The sequence below is a fragment of the Orbicella franksi genome, chromosome 8 (genome assembly GCF_964199315.1).
Source record: "Orbicella franksi chromosome 8, jaOrbFran1.1, whole genome shotgun sequence".
Lineage (NCBI taxonomy): Eukaryota > Metazoa > Cnidaria > Anthozoa > Scleractinia > Merulinidae > Orbicella > Orbicella franksi.
The window spans coordinates 17246972-17264150 of NC_138152.1; the positions used below are offsets into that span (position 1 = coordinate 17246972).

A 17179-nucleotide genomic window follows, 5' to 3' on the forward strand; every position below is an offset into this window, starting at 1 on the left:
ACTACACAGTCAGTGAATTTCACCACTGTATTACGTATTCCGTTAAAAACACTCATTTCTTTACGGAAAAGTCACTGTCACAGCCTCAAAAACGTATTTTAGTATCGTGGTACCACAAGTTGATGGGGAAGTTTTTCCGACTTTTGGGGCGAAACGTCAACGCATATAGAAATGACAGCAAGTGCTTCAAAATTGTCCAAACCAACCGTCTTTCGGTGAAAGAAGATACTAATGCTTCAGAATGCACTGCTCAAAATAAGCTTAACTCGATCTTCGCATTCGCTTTCGACAACATATCTTCGCCTTCTTCATTCTGGGATTTATGGATGAACATTTCAAGCCTTGTGAACGTCTGCAGTTATCAGAAACACTGCTACCGACAGAAACCGCCCGATTGTTTACATCTGATGATCCTGGAAGCTGATTTTCACTTGCTTGTGTCAAAGCGAGGGAATCTATTTGACAAGAACTTTGACGGAGTTCAATACTTCGGTAATTGCTGTGACTAAGATGGTAACTTATAAGTTTCTTTGTGGTGTTCTGCTGAGGATGCATGGCAGATCTGCCGATGGTGTTTTTTACTTAGCGATTTTAGCTTTACTTAAGACTAGGCAAACTTTGATTGTTTTTCACTAGTGCCCGCCAAGGTTACCGACTGGTAAGTCATCTATATAAATTTTATTAAAGAAATATCTCTAAACTTTTAGCTACTGATATTCTCGTACTGATTTTAATCGGCTTTCATCGCTTCAATGCGCTTGAATTTTCAGAACCGGGCTCTTCCTAATTTGCATAATCCGTAATCGGCCCGTGGGAATTACGGGAGAATAATGCCCTACAATTCAGTGACAATTAACCAATCAGAGCGCGCGTTATATCGGCCACAAGCCAAAGCCATATAATAATATTTGTTATCGACCTCTAATTGTGTCCAACGCGAGTGTTCCACACATCAGAGTGTTAGTTGTCGATGTCTAAGACCTTTGAAGCTAACATTCACTACGTATGTTAAAAAAAAAACACAATACGATGCCCAAACCACTGTCCATTGACAACCGGGTTCTATAGTTGTCGACAACTAAACCAATGAATCCCACCGACGGGAAAAAGGGCCAAAAGCTTCGTTGTCGACAACCAAACTATTTTTCCTTTTCGAAGATGGAAACTGTGGTTAGTTGTCGATAAGTAAAAATGCAGCGTTTAATTGCTGATAACTCACCTCACACACTTTGAGAGCATGCATGAGTTTTAGTTGTCGATAACAGTCAGTCGTCGATAACAAATACTACTTGTCGACAACTTAATGTCGAGACGGTGAGGACCCTAAAACAACTTGGTTAAGGTGAAAATCAATGTGGTTCATTGCGTTTTTCATGATTGCTACAGTTCCGGCAATTCTGAAGGTTTGTGTAACATATCACAGTTTAATATTTCTAATGAAAAGTCACCCTGGAAAATGAATCCCATATCCATGATATCCCTATTCCCCAATGAGGGTGTCACTCATCTCTTTCGTTGCAATTACGATTCTGAGTGCTTAAAATTAAGCGATCACCTCCCAGCTTTTCACCAAAAAATAACATCGTACTGGGGGCATTAATGCCAATATTTGTATTTAATAATGTTACACTTCTGCAAAATTGCACAGCTGCTGTTCAGCTGCTAGTAGCTGCATCAAGATATGAAGGTTTCAGTGATTGCTCACCAGATGCAAATAACGCAGCATAGATATGGTTTTAACACTCGTTGCTCATCGATCAAATATTTATACTGCTTCGATAGATCCTGGATATGTTGGCTTAACTACGTTCGCGCGAAAAATTTTCCAGTCGATATATCTTCATGTTTTAATTTTCACTGCAGTCAGATAATGAGTTACTTGTGTCAGAAATGCAAAAATAAAAAAAAACGGGGGTCACCGACTTCGTTTCAGAGATAAAACGCGTGGAAAACCACCCTGATTTTGAAAAATTTGCGCACGTAATTCGGCGTGGTCTACATTGGTTTATAGTTTTAAAAAATATCGGTGAGCCAACGGAGGCAATTCCGGTCTTAGTCATATTTTGTAGAAGTGGGTCTGTTGGGTAAATAATTCCAAATGTTACCAACGTTTTCACAGAACTTCACCGTTCAAGAGGCATTTAAAACCGTCGCACAGATAAACGAAAAGCTAAAAAGAACTTGAAACTCTTAGTCGACAAAATTTCATTTTTTAGTTGATAGATGTTCTTCATTTTTTCGCTAAACGTAGAAAAATCGGTAGAGGAAATGATCCATCAAAAGAAAAATATGGGTCACCGAACGTCCAAGATCGTTAAATCCAGGCAAAGCTATAGCAATGGCCATCTGCTCTGTCATTGTTCATTTTATTACTTAGCACGCGCCCTCATGCATGACGTGGCGTGTGAATTTGCGTGCGCAGTAAGGATGCGCAGAAACAATTAGCGCGAACGTCCTTAAAGATGACAAGTTCCAGTGACAACTAACTGGTTTTAAGTAACTCAGGAGCAACTATAATTATGGAATACAAAGCAAATTGAGCAGAAACAGCAACAAAATGACAGCAAAAGAACAAGTAATAGATGTATGTGGTGGAATTGCAGTAACAGCCACCTTAGACAATAGGGTTGTTATGTTTTTTCTTTTCATTCTTAGTTTCATCTTTTTATATTTATATTTAATAATGTCAAACGGCCATAAAGTGACACAGCTGCTCTCTCTCAGATCGTTCACCAAATGTTTTAAGACTGTGATTAAATTTGAATATTATTCCTTTGTTCATAACGACCAACAACTTATGTTCTTTGCTGTGTGTGTCTCAGGCAAATCGCTGTGTTTATTCAAACGACCATCTGATATAATTGAAGGAACAAGGTTTGAACTATAAAGCTGTGGATCTTAAAACATCTATCCTAAGTCACGTTATTGACTACAACAACTTGGCGTAAGGTGAAAATGTGGCTCGTTGCGTTATTCATGATTGCTGCAGTTTTCGGCAATCCGGAAGGTTGGTGTAATATATCACATTTAATGGTTTCATATCATTTTAACTCTTTTAAGCAAAAAAAATGACAATGGTTTCCTCTTTTCTTTCTTTTAGTGTTGACTGAATTTCGTACTCCCAATTACCTATTTCAGTATTTAAATTTTTATCAAGTTAGGAATTTCTCGTTCAGTTGTCGTTTTTTGTTGTTGATACCTGTGTTTTCCTAACATGATTTCTTGCATTGCCACGACAACAAAACTGATGAAATAATTCGAAAATACCCTAGCTAAAATGGTACAAGCTATTTATATTTACATTATCCGCTGTAGGCATGATGTAATTGGATCTTTCATTTAAAATCCTACTATTAGAACTACCAATAATCATAAGTGGTCAAGACGTTTTTCAGCTACTAAGGACCAATAATCCTAAAAGAACACAAAAGCTACGTTCAGAGTGGTAAATAGAAAGATGCACGTCGGTGTACTGAAGACAGAGATTATAATTATGCGAGTTTGTGTTTTTCCTGGGACCAGGTAAACAGTCCGCAAGATAGAGGTGTCTGTAATATGTAGGCGTTGGTTTGTTTATTCATTTTTTTGTCATTTATAAATCTTATATTTAAAACATGTCAATGTATAAGGCAAGGAAGCCCAGGGAAGCCAATAAGGCTTATATAAAGAACCACCTTAAAGCTCTAAGACTTAGCAAAAGAATAAACATGCTGTCATCGGCAGACAGATTCGACTGCAGTTGTAATTACAGTGTAGTAACCTGTCATTTTTGAGTCTCTCTAGAGTTTTGTGTCTCTTTCAACAGAAAACATCGGAATAAAAAATGCGAAATTATTCGAGGGAGACATGGTTCTTAACACTGTTCAACGGCTGGCTGCTATGAAAGGTTTGGACGTTGATAAAGCGACGGGAAATGCGAGAGGCTCAATTCTAAACAAGCAGTGGCCGGGTGGAGTGCTGATCTACGATGTTGATCCCCAGATAGGTAAGGAAAAGTAGAGTAAGGATAAAAAGGAGCACAAAAGGCTTCGGCGGCCCCAGTGGGGAAGTAGATCGAAGAGTTAAGGTATTAAATTTACGCTTGATGGTCGCTCCAAATGGCGTTTTTTATGATAAAAGGATAATACAATGTCATAAATTTCCCAGACGTATTTAAATTTTCTATAATTTAAACCCCCGCTCCACTCAAATCCTCATCATAAAATTTGAAAATTAACCCGACATACATTCATCCTTTGACAAGGCAATGGAACTAAACTGCCCGTTGAGAAACGCGGCGTTACTCTATTTTAAACTAATATTTCTTAAATATTCGCCTCACAAAGGAAGGGGTGTACAAAACAAAATTTGAATTTGAAGAGTAATTTGCAAATTTCTAGATAAATCTATAAAAAAAAAGTGAAACGTGACTGCACGATTCGTTAACGCCTCCATCACACAAGCCTAGCCTGCATGGGTCTAACCATGAAACAAGACTCTTCTTGACAACGACTCTGGTTTCATGACTAAGTTCCCGTAAAACGTCTCGACTGAAGCTAAGAACTAGAACGAAATTCGATAAGGATGGCCCTGATTTTAAACAGGAAGAGCAGGACTAAAACAACAAGTATTCATTAAAATGTGTTTTAATATTATCAGTAAACTGCTGATTATGTTTGAGTAGATGAGCTTCATTGTTTCAGTAATTGCGTATTGAATAGAATTGAATATGATTTTGTAATGCTTCCCTACACCTTCAAAAAGTTTGTCTAAAATATAAGAGTAAGAAGTTACAACCGAAGTGTTTGGAATTTTATCTGTTCAGTTCATCCTCCACTCCCATCCTTGTCAATATTGTGGAATACATTGGTTTTCCGCTTCTTAGACTGGCTTGTGAATGAGAATTTATTTCGCGCCTTTTCAGTGAGTAAATCTCAGTTTGATTGTATATAATAACAAAGATTTCGTCACAATCATTGTTCACTAGACACTGACATGAGGCGGGAGGGGGGGGGAATAATAAGTCTCATGCATGGCGTTCGATTACTTCAAATTAAAACATATTTATGAAACGACGTTTCCCCTACTTTTATCATTTGTGGTAGATATAACACTATTTTGATGTTCAAAGTTTGAGTTTGGTTTCTCATCTTCCACTTTGCAGCCTCGAACGCTGGAATGATGAACATCCTGAACCAAGCTATGAAACAGTGGACTAGTCAAACCTGCATTCGATTCCAACAACGAAAATACGAAAATGGATATGCTTACTTTCATATTGGACAAGGGTATGACGTAACTAATTATTCCATCATGAATACAATACCATAGCCCAGGGGAAACTCGGGATGCATGGTGGAAGTGCCAGCAAATGCCTTTTTCAAACTTTTTGACTTGTATTTATTTCAGACATGAAGAATTTGTGATCGTGATGGGTTCAATTGCACTGAGTAATGAACATTTAAGTTCTTTTTCCGAGTTTCGAACTTGAACTTGACGTTAAAATAGCTTTCAAGCATGCGTGACTACTCTTAACAGATAAAAACATTTTTAAACTGACATTCGCGACTCAAAGATTAAACTTACCATGAACAATCCATAGTATGTAGGCGATTCCTAAATATAAGCGATTGAACATTTGCTGCTATTTTAAATAAACGGCACGCAATGCATACGGAAGCGATGACGTTTAAAAATTGTTGCTAGAAGATTGGGACATAAGCAGACAAACTGATTCTTAAACTTAAACTGTAGAACTTTTGTGTTAGAAATTTTGTGTTAGAAATTTTAGGGGTTTACATTTAGGGTAGTCCATTGCATTGGTAGTTCATTCAAGTAGTTCATTACCAGGTCCATCGTGTTAGTCCATGTGCTACGGGTCAGCGAGATGCACCAACCCAAAAGAAAGATTAATAACTACATTTTCCAATACATAATAAGGGAATTTCTGTTACATCCACCCACAAATCTCACTTTAAAAAGCTGAAATAAAAAGCACTCCGCTGATCCTCCAAACAGCAAAGGAAAGCAGCAAAGGAAAAGTTCCTCTCTCTGAAATCAACACCTTATTATCTTTAATGATACTTGGTAAAGCTAATTACCTCACCGGTAATTAATTTGTTGTTTAAACCACATACTTGTCTTATCGCGTGTGCGACCCGCTTGTCTACCTAAAATTGTATGTATCGAACGTATGTTATTATGAGTTTGCCCGTGAGCGCAAATTTATCCGACACTGTATAAGCCAAAATCAGGAGCCATAATCGGGGACGGAGACCGTAAGCGCGCGCCATTTCTAGTATTGGGGTTGTCCCCATGATATGGGACAATAATTCTATTTTTAGAACAAATTGCGCCATCGCCTGCGGCACACGCGCGTACATGCTGCGAGGATTTTTGCGGCTGTCGCGCGGGGGAAATGGCGTCTGAAATTCCCGAAATTTTTCATGTTTTTGGCCCACAACTCAACGCGTTTACGTCTGTTGGAATTTTGCTTAAGTATTTTCGTCGTAAGCTGCTCCAGTTTGAGTGAAGTAAGACACTGTCGAATTTAGGTATGTTCCGCTTCAAGCTTATATTTATCGCTGACCAAGTTGTGTTCCGACGGATGCTTCTTTTACATGAGCTGTATATTACTCCACTTTAAATTTCACATATGTTGAAGGTTAACCGCTTTTCCATTACACAGCAAAAAACTAGCTGGATATATTTAGATATAGCAGAGCTTCAGGACTTCATAGTTTCCTAGTTCCTCTTGCCACACGCTTGCGAGGAATTTGTCAGTCTATCGCGACCGAAAAGTAAAACAAAATAATTGCTAGTTTGAGTTTCGCTTGAATTGTAAGCAACGCTTGATGTTTCATCAAGGCCCAATAACTTTACGTCCGTAGATACTGCTCAGTTTTATTCGTGTAAAAATCCAGTAAATTCTCTGTTGTCGATGAATGAGAGCGCCCGCCGATGCGTGTTTTGTACAGTCAGTAAACATGACAAATTGTACTTCCGCTGCACTTTCGTGTGAAAGCGTACATCGAACTCAAACAATAACTCTACAGTTTTTAAATATGTTTAAGATTGATAAATGTTTGAGAACATATTAAAAGCTAAGCTGAAAATATGTGAATAAAGCAGAAGTAATCCGCAAAGTTACGATGACGCCTTCTTTAATCAACTTGGAATAACGATTTCGATTTGGTTGATCGAGTTATCAAAACTCCTTGTCTATTTTCATTTTCGCAGTGTAAAACTTCACTATGCTTATGTTGAAGAAACACACATGATGTTAGTAACCTTTTTTGCGTTCGTGAAATTTGTTACAGCATCTCAGCACAAAAGATAACGAAAGAAATCTTTGTCAAGATTTGTTGACAATTGAAAACACCGACTCGGACTTGAAAGTGCACGAGCTGCACTATGCAAATGAGCTAATTGTACGCGTCAGACTTTCCTTTCAAAAACTTTTGCAAACTCACCAAACAAGCAGAAACAATAAGAAACCATCAAAACAGGTTTTTGTTATGACGAACCATTGTCTGAGAAACTCACAAATTAACTCGATACCAGAGTAGAGAGCTTTCTTGCTATATTCTTAAGTCAGAACAAACGCAAAAACATACGCGTAAGCTTACAACTAGCGTGAGCAGATCTTATTATTCATTCCCAGCGCGAGATTAAAGTCTTGTTTTCGACCCTGAAAAACCCACCTTTTCCGTTAGCTCAGAGCATAAAACTACATATAAGCGCCCTGGTTCGTATTCCCTGCCTTATTCCCTGCCATCACTGTGAAAAATACGCAAGAGAATATCTCAACTCTCACCATTTGATCACGCAACGTGACAACATCCACGCGAGAGCCACCGACATGTGCGTGAATCCGCGCGGATATATGACGTCAGGATGGCGCAATTTGTTCTAAAAATAGAAAAATTGTCCCATATCATAGGTGCGCGCGAATCCCGAGACTTACGGTCTCCGTCCCCGATTATGGCTCCTGCCAAAATCCAACCCCAAATCTTCGTTCAAAAGCTGAAATTAGAAGCACTTCGCTGGTCCCACAAACAGCAAAGGAAAGCCGTAAATTAAAGGAAAAGTTACTCTCCCTGAAATCGACAGCTTACTATCATTAAAAATATTTGGCAACACTAATTGCCTCACCGGAAATTAATTTGTTGTTTTAATTGTATACTTGTAATATATCGATTAAAAGCACTCCGCTGATCCTACAAACAGCAAAGGAAAGCCGCAAAACCTTCACCTATCGCCTGTGTGACTTACTTGTCTATCTAAACTTGTATGCATGGAGGTTATGCTCTTATTATGAGTTTGCCCGTGAACACAAATTTATCCGATACTGTATAAACCAAAATCCACCCGAAACCAAAGATGGGGAATTGTCTCATTTACTAACTCTCAGAGTGCATTTCGCTTCCACAGAGGGATAAATCGTGCACGACATAAGCGCGACGGACATAAGCGAAATAAGTGAGAAATCACTATCTAAAAGAATGCAGCACGCCGGCTTAAAGCGATGACGTCACACAATACGTCATCGCTTGAAAAAGAATCTAACTACTCATTTTGACACAAGTGTGACTTTGTTTCTTCGCGTAAACGTTTCGGTATCATTCGTTAAAAAATGGTATACATATTTACACAGGAAAGCCATTGTATATTCGACGGTATGACACCCAACCTTCCCATCGTGCGCTACGCGTGTTTCACATCGATTGTGTTGACCACTGTGTTTTCTATGGCATGATATAATATAGTTATGCAACCCTTTCTCTTGGTATACCGTAGAATTTTTCACTTATCGTGTGCATTTTCTCGGTATATACCGAGAAAATACAAGTGACTCGTGGAATATTCCACGGTATACCAAGAGAAAGCGCTGCACAACTAGTAGACATATGGGATATATTACATGCCACTCAAAATGAGAGCACGGGATTTACACAGTTCAATGTATGTATATGTATTGCAGATGCTCCTCAGAGGTGGGTTACCAAGGTCGACTGCAGTACATTTCACTTGGCGGCGGTTGCTGGTATGTAGGTACAGCAGCCCACGAGATCGGTAAGTTTCCAGCTTTACGCCTATGAGGGGTTTCTGATTAGTTATATTATAGATACCAAAGCCTAGACATGCTTAATCATTCAGTACATGAAAACCGCTCAATTCAATTCCTTTACCGTAAATTGCTCTTTTTGTGTCAAATTAGTTGCAACTGAGGAACCAGACACAATTTTCCTTAAGGACTCACTTTTCGTTCGAAAACGTTCAGAAGCAACAACAAAAACAGAGAAAGCAGGGTCATATGCAATTCTTTGCTGCCAAGGAGCAACGTACCGTTTTAAACAAATCTTCGTTAACTCAGTTAGTTCAGACTGTTATTATGCAGTCATCAATAGTGTGTTGTTACTTAACAATCTGTTCATATTCTGGGGAAGGCAGATGTTTACCTGGAATGATTAACAGTTTATATTTAATATTTAATTAGGACATGCTTTGGGATTTTACCACGAGCAATCTCGTCCAGATAGAGACAACTATGTCACTATATACACGCAAAATATTATGCAAGGTAGGAAAATGTATACTTACATGACTGTCCCACAGCCAATATTTAACAGCCAATCAGAAAAAACCTGCTGCTCCGTATTTTAAAACATTGCCATTTGTCTCTTATCGGAAAAAAATTGTAATAAATTGCGAAAATTCTAACAACGGCAATAATTTTTCACCAAAACTCATTTGAACTGTAGTCAGCTCTCTCAAAACGGACACAGGTCCTAGCTAGAATCTACTTTCTTGTCTCTAAATTATCTTTAAGACAAATAAACTCCCTAGGGCAGACCGAATGTTCACTTCACGGCACTGCGAGTTACGTTGAAAGTTCACTGAACGAATTTTAGTAGTTTGCCACGGAAAAATGATAGAGGAACTTAGTGTCAGGGTTTAAATTATTCTTTCTAATTGTCTTTACCTTTCCGTTCGTCGTCATTCAGAGATAATTTATTTATTGCGCAAACGACACTTTGCTTACGCCCTTTTCATGTCGATATATGTCGTATACCCCTAAGGAGAGTCACCGTATTTCACCTTACAATAAGAGATCTTTGAAATATTTAGAAAGACAACGAGGTCACGAGGACAAAATTAATTTAATAACAAAATTAAGAGAAAACCAGCAAAATTAAGAGGTGATTTGTTCATTTTATTAAGTAAAAGTTCTTGTTAAATTTCCGTTTTGTTTCCTGAGGTATGGCGTACAACTTTAATAAGTACGGAAGGAATACTATAGACTCGCTTGGTACACCGTACGATTACACAAGCGTGATGCATTATGATGCCTATGCCTTCAGTGCTAATGGAAGACCAACAATCCTTCCCAACAAACAAGGGGTAACCGGTGTCCAATTGTTGTTTTTGTTGCTTTCGTTTCTTTGGTTTATTTGTTTTGATCATCAGGTGCATGGATTCTGGTATGTCTTGTAAGACAGTAGATCACGGACTACTGACCATAAATCGAACTATTCATTTAAAGAGGCTTTCACCTGAGAGAGCAATTTGCTTTCGTTTTGCATCACCAGGCTAAGGGATAGGTCTTAAAATATCCGCCACTTTGTCATCCACTTAAAATTAAAACCGAAACCTCGTGCGTGTTTTTCCACGCGTCATTTCGTTCACTATAATAATAACAATATTGATAATGATAACAATAGTAATAATAATAATAATATAATAATAGTAGTAATAATAGTAATAATGACAATAATAATAATATAATAGTAGTAGTAATAATAGTAATAATGATAATGATAATGATAATGACAGTAATAATAATAATAATAATAATAATTTCCACAAAAGATAAAATGGCTCTTCATCCGAAAGTAAAACTAACTACCTTACTAACACCATAAGAAGCAAAACTACTACATTAAACTACACTATATTCTATTTACATTCATGTAAAACTAATCAATTGAATAATAACCACTGAATTATGGGCATAGAATTAAAAGTCAAAACTGTGTAATACATAAGTATTATGAAATCATATGTTAAGTCGGGCTTTGACACTTGCCTCTCCATGCATTTTCTTCGAGTTTTGATGTCTCGCTCGATTGTCTGTGTTCATTGGCAGCAACTAGAACGAATCATTGGTTTTGAATTTAAGACACTCAATTGACAACCGCTCATCGACTGATGAACTGATTGATTGATTGATTGATTAATTGATTGATTGATTGATAGGTTAAAATTGGCCAGCGGGATGGAATCAGTGGCATGGACGCAAAACAAATGAACCTTTTGTACAAATGCAATGGTGGATCAACAGGTGGAAATCAAGGTTAGTCTTTGGCTCATGGCTCATGGCTCTGCGTTTAAAAGGTAACGGCAGCTTGAGGGACCAATATTTTTTACCGAAATTCTTGGCGAGTCAGAGCTGCATGCATTTTTCCATTCATGACAACGACACCAAGTTCTTGATCATATCTTGATCATGTTACACGGAAATTCTTTCAGTTTGTATTGGCGACAAATTGGACCTCAAAAAAGGAGGAGGCTTTTGAAGTAGGAGGAGCGTTTCAATTATCAGCGGATAAATACACTGAGTGCCACCAAGGAACATTTTTGTACGATTATAATTATAGCTGGTGTATCTAAAATGTCCATGTACTTACTTACACTTCTACAGCAAATTGTGCAGTTATGTCTGTTTTGAGGGTGGAAATAAAACACTTTAGATCTACCCTCATATATACAAGTAAAATATGAATATGGAAAACGCGAAAAACTGAACGCCAAGTATAAAGTAAATTTAGTCGAGCTTACGTTTATGCCATCGAAGACAGCCGTCCGTTACAGCCCTTTGCGTGAAAACATTAGTAAAAGCAAAATTCGCTTCAGAAAAACTACGATAAATTTGATTCCATTTTAAGGGTGAAATAGGGGTGTTTAACAATTTGTTGTGGTTTCTGGCAGTCTAATCCCTTTTCGTAAATGCTTGAAGAGAAAAGTAACCCTACTACGATTCAAAGCATTTCTATTAGCACACATGTGAACAGTACAGCTTCACCACCTTCTGAATGCTGATTGGTTGATTCAAATTTCAAAGGCACTGGCAATATGTAAAGCAAAAGGGCCATTTTGCCTAGTTTTGTTTTACTTGAACCATTAGGTTGTCAAGATGACCACAAGCACTGTGAATACTGGGCGTCTCTTGATGAATGCAAAAAGAATCCAGACTATATGCTGAAAAATTGCCGGAAGAGTTGTAAAATTTGTTCAGGTAGGCTAAGTAATGGTGCCTAATTTAACAGATTGCTTGAAATTCAACAACTTTAAATTGTTTGAAGGCAATTGCAGTATGGTTGCTGAAAGATAATATTATAAAGGGCCACGAGGTAAAGAGTTAACTAAAATCGAAATTTCTTTCATAAAAAAAAAAACTTAAAATACAATAATTTATTCCTTTTGGCGATGGAGTCATCAACTGTATCGAGCCACGAAAAGAGTGCAGTTAACAAACTCTTCCACCCAAGTACAACAACATTGCCTGACACGTTGGGCGGTGTAGGTCCCAGTATATTGACCTTGGTAACCAAGCCTTGCTCTTCCTTCGGACACTTTTAACTCTCACAAAACTCCTCTACACCCTGGAATACACTGTTCTGATGTTCCGTATTTCCTGGGTGGGGGTTGTGTTGCTGGGATTCTGAAATCCTCATCCAGCACCCGGCCATGTTCTGTTGGATTTTGCAACCCTATTGTAGACTAGTCACCAAAAATCCTCACTTGACTTTGTCAACGTTGGAGTGATTGCTATTTTCATATTGTAAAGATCAATTTAACAACCAGTTTGAATTCCTGGGCTAGAATAAATTCTTCGTACCAGTGATAAGTTTCTCCATATTATACCCTTGCGGGAAACTCTATCTGTCTGAAATCCTCACATGGCGGCATATACCCATTTATAATCCATCAGATACTTTCCCTTGTGCGCGATTGGTCTAAACGCCTCATATGACTGAATATGCTCAAGCTAAAACTGGCGAATATCCGAGTGATATTCCCCAATTTTCAAAACTGTGCGTGTTGATAATTGAATAATAATAAAAAATAGCCTCCATTTTGCGCGAGAATATGGTCGGATATTTAACAATTATTCCATTCGCGCTTGTTGGATATGAAATGGTAAATAGCCAACCAATCTCATATTCAACAAGCGCGAATGGAATAATTGTTTTATTAAATTCGGTGCGTTTGTATACTTGGAAATTATAGCTTAATTTTATTGGATTTTAATTTTACTATGCGACCGGAAGTCGATGTGGCAAAAACAACCACAAGTGGGGAATCACATGCCATGCGCGTCGTTTGTAAAATTAGTTGAATGAAAAATTTGAAAGCGAAACAAACGAATTTGCTGAATGAAATTACAATCAAGTAGAATTCAAGGAACGTCTACCACATGAAGGAGATATAACCTTGGTCAGAAAGTTTGAAAAGCGTTCAAGCTCGAGTCATGGAGAAGAGCCGAATAATTGCCATTGTAATAATGCTACGGAAAACTTTGATCGCCATGTGACACAGACGTTGTGCCAAAATTATTCTCGACAAGACCTCTTTCAGGATTCCCTTGCTTTGAAAGCCTTGGCATTTCGAGCTGTATGTGTGGAGCTTATTGTTGGCCGGATTCAGAGTCAGAGACAAACTATCTGAGCGTCAGATTCATCTTCAGAATATCCGAGGTCACTCTAATGGTTTTTCGTGGCTGGTAAGGAACCGGGCTTACTTCGGTCCAGCTTAAAGCACTCAACTCCTTGAGATGTTTTAGGCAAGGACAGAATTGTTGGCGCTAGCTGTCGTTGACTCTCTCGTCCTCGTGGCCAAAAAAGAGACCGAGATAAAACTGGTGGTGGTCCTCCGTAGCTGTGCGGGATTTTCACTCTCGACCGATCCGCGCTCGCTTAAGTCGAACAGTTTCCTCGTCTGTTCATTGGAAATTGGTTTTTTATGTACTACGCCGGCAATGATGCCTGTTTTCCTGAGGCCTTTTACAAATGCTCAAATAATTTATTTGCCTGGTCAGAGATAGTGGAAAAAAGTTTGTTGTGCGGCGGCGTGCGAAGGAAATGATATATGGCGGCTCTTACGGATTTCGTGGATGAACTTTTGTAATACGTGCCATCATCTTTCTTCCCCGCAGAAGTGTAAAAGCACTTCAAACAAACATTCAGTTCTTCTTTTGACCTTCCATATATCGGTTTGGAAAATTTGATGCCGCCAGGATTTACGAACTCTTCTGAAGAAGAATTCGTAAATCTTAAACGAATTCTTCTTCAGAAGACACGCGAAATTTCCATAAGTTTACCGGCACCGATAAACAATAGCTGAGTGACCAATCAGAGCAAGCGCATTCATTTAATTATGGTATAATGGCTGATAACCGAGATCCAGTGAACCAATCAGAAAGCTAGAATTGCATTATCCGAGGTTGAGAATTTAATAACTGTCATTAGACCTTATCCGTTCCTCAAAGCTCACAGTTTTTCTCGAGCTACACTCTCGGAAAACTGTTCGCTTCTCGGAACAGATAATGTCCGCGGACAAATATCCGAGCATATTTTCGCGCCAAATGGAGGCTATTTAAAACAATTATTCCATGAGCGCGCTTGGATAGGAGAGAGTAGATAGCCAACGAGACACGTAGCACCGAGTTGGCAAAAATCATTCCATATCCAACAAGCGCGAGTGGAATATTTGTTGTATTGAAAACGCCCCCAAAATATAGAAAACTAGACTGAAATGAAAATTAAAACGCCCCCAAAAAATCATGCGTACGCTTAACATATTTGTAGAGCATGTTATAAATAAACAATAACCTCCATTTGGGGCGAAAATATGCTCGGATATTCGTCCGCGGACATTAGGGACCTTAAGATACTGGACGCGGCGGCCTTGAAGAACGCAGTCACGTCCGAGAGGGCATGGGTAGTAACCGCCACCTTTGCGCGGGAAAAAGAAACCTTAAGATTTGCGTTGTGCAAGCGGTGGCCGAAACAAGTCATAACAACAAACAGGTTCATTCAGAGAATCAGGCGGTTTCGCTGTTATGACGTCGTTTAAGAAGACCCGAGAGCTCTTAGCAGAAGCCTATTTGGCCGACATCATTTCTGACGAAGAATTCGTGCTCCTCTATGACTGCAGCTTTTCAAAGAACTTAGAATTACCGTATGAAGAGTAAGAAAGATTTGACCTTCAAGAAATGGCAGATTCAGAGTATAGAGCGGTCCTAGCCTGCCACAGATTAGTTTCACACGATAAAAATCAAGGTGAAATAAGAAATAAAGCAATACTTTGTGCAAGGAAATTTCCCCCAATTTACCTGCTTTTCGGATTTCTTTCTGAAGACTTGAGGCTCACTTTTCCCTCTATAAGCTCGCTAAATCTGAATTATGAAAACAAAATTGAACCAAACAGTTAGGAATCTATTTCTTTATAATAATGTTTACAAATTTCGGGCAAAACATGTTATTTTTAGGGAAAAAGTCGGAAAATAACTCACCTTTCTGAGAGGCCGCCAAAATGAACTTCGTCGCCGCCACAACTGAGGTGGAGGCCGTAAAGTGGCGTCACATTTATGCAAATTAAATTGAAGACCTTGCGAATTTACTTCCGGTTGCCGTCGTCCTGGGCCGCGTCCAGGGTATCGTAAGGTCCCTGTTCCGAGAAGCGAACAGTTTTCCGAGAGTGCTTTTTTTTCGCAACACGCGCGTGGTTTTAAAAATTGGAGAATATCACTCAGGTATTCTCCAGTTTTACCTGGGGTATATTTAGCCACGTGACGCGTTTAGACCAATCACGCACGAGCGAAAACATTTGATGGGTTATAATGGCTCATAACCCATGATGGCTAAGCCAATTAAAACTCTCCAATTCCATTATCCAGTGATCCAGTTTTTAGTAATGTTCATTCATTTTATATAATGGGAAACCTAAATGGCACAAACGAGTTTTCACGTTAACAATTACAATTTTCCGAGTCAACTTTTCCTACAGGAATTTTGAGCACTGGTTTAATTAGCTAACTAGACTTCTAGATATACTTAACTTTTGAGACTTACCCCGCAATAGTGGAATGGGTAGTTGTGTAAAGGACTAAAGGCTTTGTTACCAAGTTTTTTTTTCTTATTAAGGTTGGCTTACAGCCGGCAAATATTAAGTCAAAAATGTCGTATGTTCACTTTTCTTACACTTTTAATCTATCTATTTATAGAGTGCAAAGACACGGACAAAAACTGTGAATACTGGGCATCACGCGGCGAGTGCAAGAAGAACCCTAACTGGATGTTGAACAACTGCAAAAAGAGTTGTCAGAACTGCTAAAGATGAAATTTTGTCTTCAACCTCAATTCGTACGAGGAAAATAAATGTTTCAAATCCTAGTTTGTTGTCGTAATGATCAATGATTTAGAGAGCAATTACCTCCGCACCGGCCAGAAAAATGCGAAGACCTAGTATTATATATCTTTTAGGCCGTCGAATAAGAGATTTACTCATTATTCGACTAATATGTATTCCTTTTATTTCTGTATAAAACTCGTTTATTCATCTTCATACCGTGAAACTCTTGTGCCGCGCATGTATATAGTTATAGATACAGTTTTTTTTTTTTTGGCTGGACCGTAACTAGAATTTTCAATCACACTTTTTCCAGTGTTCCCTTGATCGGATCGAAGTGAAACTTACATCAGTTGTTGGAAATATATTGAAGCTTGTTGCAATGTATTTTTAGGACAATAGATATTTCCGTGGGAATACGAATTTAAAAAAATCAAGATCGGTAAAAATTCAATTGTTTGATCGCCCAAATTTGCTGCAAGAAAAGCTAACACCAATATCTTGAACTATAGTGTGTGGCAAGCGGAATGTACAAGTATAGAAAACTTTCTGTATGTTTGATGTGGTGTAAATCACAGAGACACTTTGTATTTTTCTCCAAAATGTCTCTTGAAGTTATATTTTGACGTCATGAAAGATTTCTTCGTTTTCTTCTAGAACGAGAGTTTTTCCTAAGACTGCTTTTTCTATAATTTTCAGGAACTTTTCATTTTGAGAACTTTTTCAAAAATCTTGAAAATGCCTCGACAGGTATTTTGATACGCGCACCACACATACTTGATAATGC

At 38.3% G+C, this 17179-nt stretch overlaps 1 protein-coding gene across 1 annotated transcript; it reads left to right on the forward strand.

Moving 5' to 3' along the window:
- The first annotated feature begins 2955 nt into the window (after positions 1-2955).
- Positions 2956-16661, forward strand: LOC145494794 (nematocyst expressed protein 6-like). The gene is made up of 9 exons (XM_081474368.1): positions 2956-3007; positions 3806-3985; positions 5144-5267; positions 8963-9054; positions 9479-9562; positions 10241-10383; positions 11239-11335; positions 12167-12277; positions 16268-16661. The coding sequence occupies exons 1-9, from the start codon at positions 2956-2958 to the stop codon at positions 16375-16377; spliced, it is 993 nt and encodes a 330-aa protein (XP_081330494.1). The 3' UTR covers positions 16378-16661.
- The last annotated feature ends 518 nt before the right edge of the window (positions 16662-17179 follow it).

What these genes read in the sequence shown, in the direction of transcription:
- LOC145494794 (XM_081474368.1), top strand. Translation starts at nt 2,956, where the DNA reads ATGTGGCTCGTTGCGTTATTCATGATTGCTGCAGTTTTCGGCAATCCG. An exon ending in AGTTTTCGGCAATCCGGAAG is followed by an intron (nt 3,008 to 3,805) that starts GTTGGTGTAATA and finishes CTCTTTCAACAG; the next exon opens with AAAACATCGGAATAAAAAAT. An exon ending in ATCAACAGGTGGAAATCAAG is followed by an intron (nt 11,336 to 12,166) that starts GTTAGTCTTTGG and finishes TTGAACCATTAG; the next exon opens with GTTGTCAAGATGACCACAAG.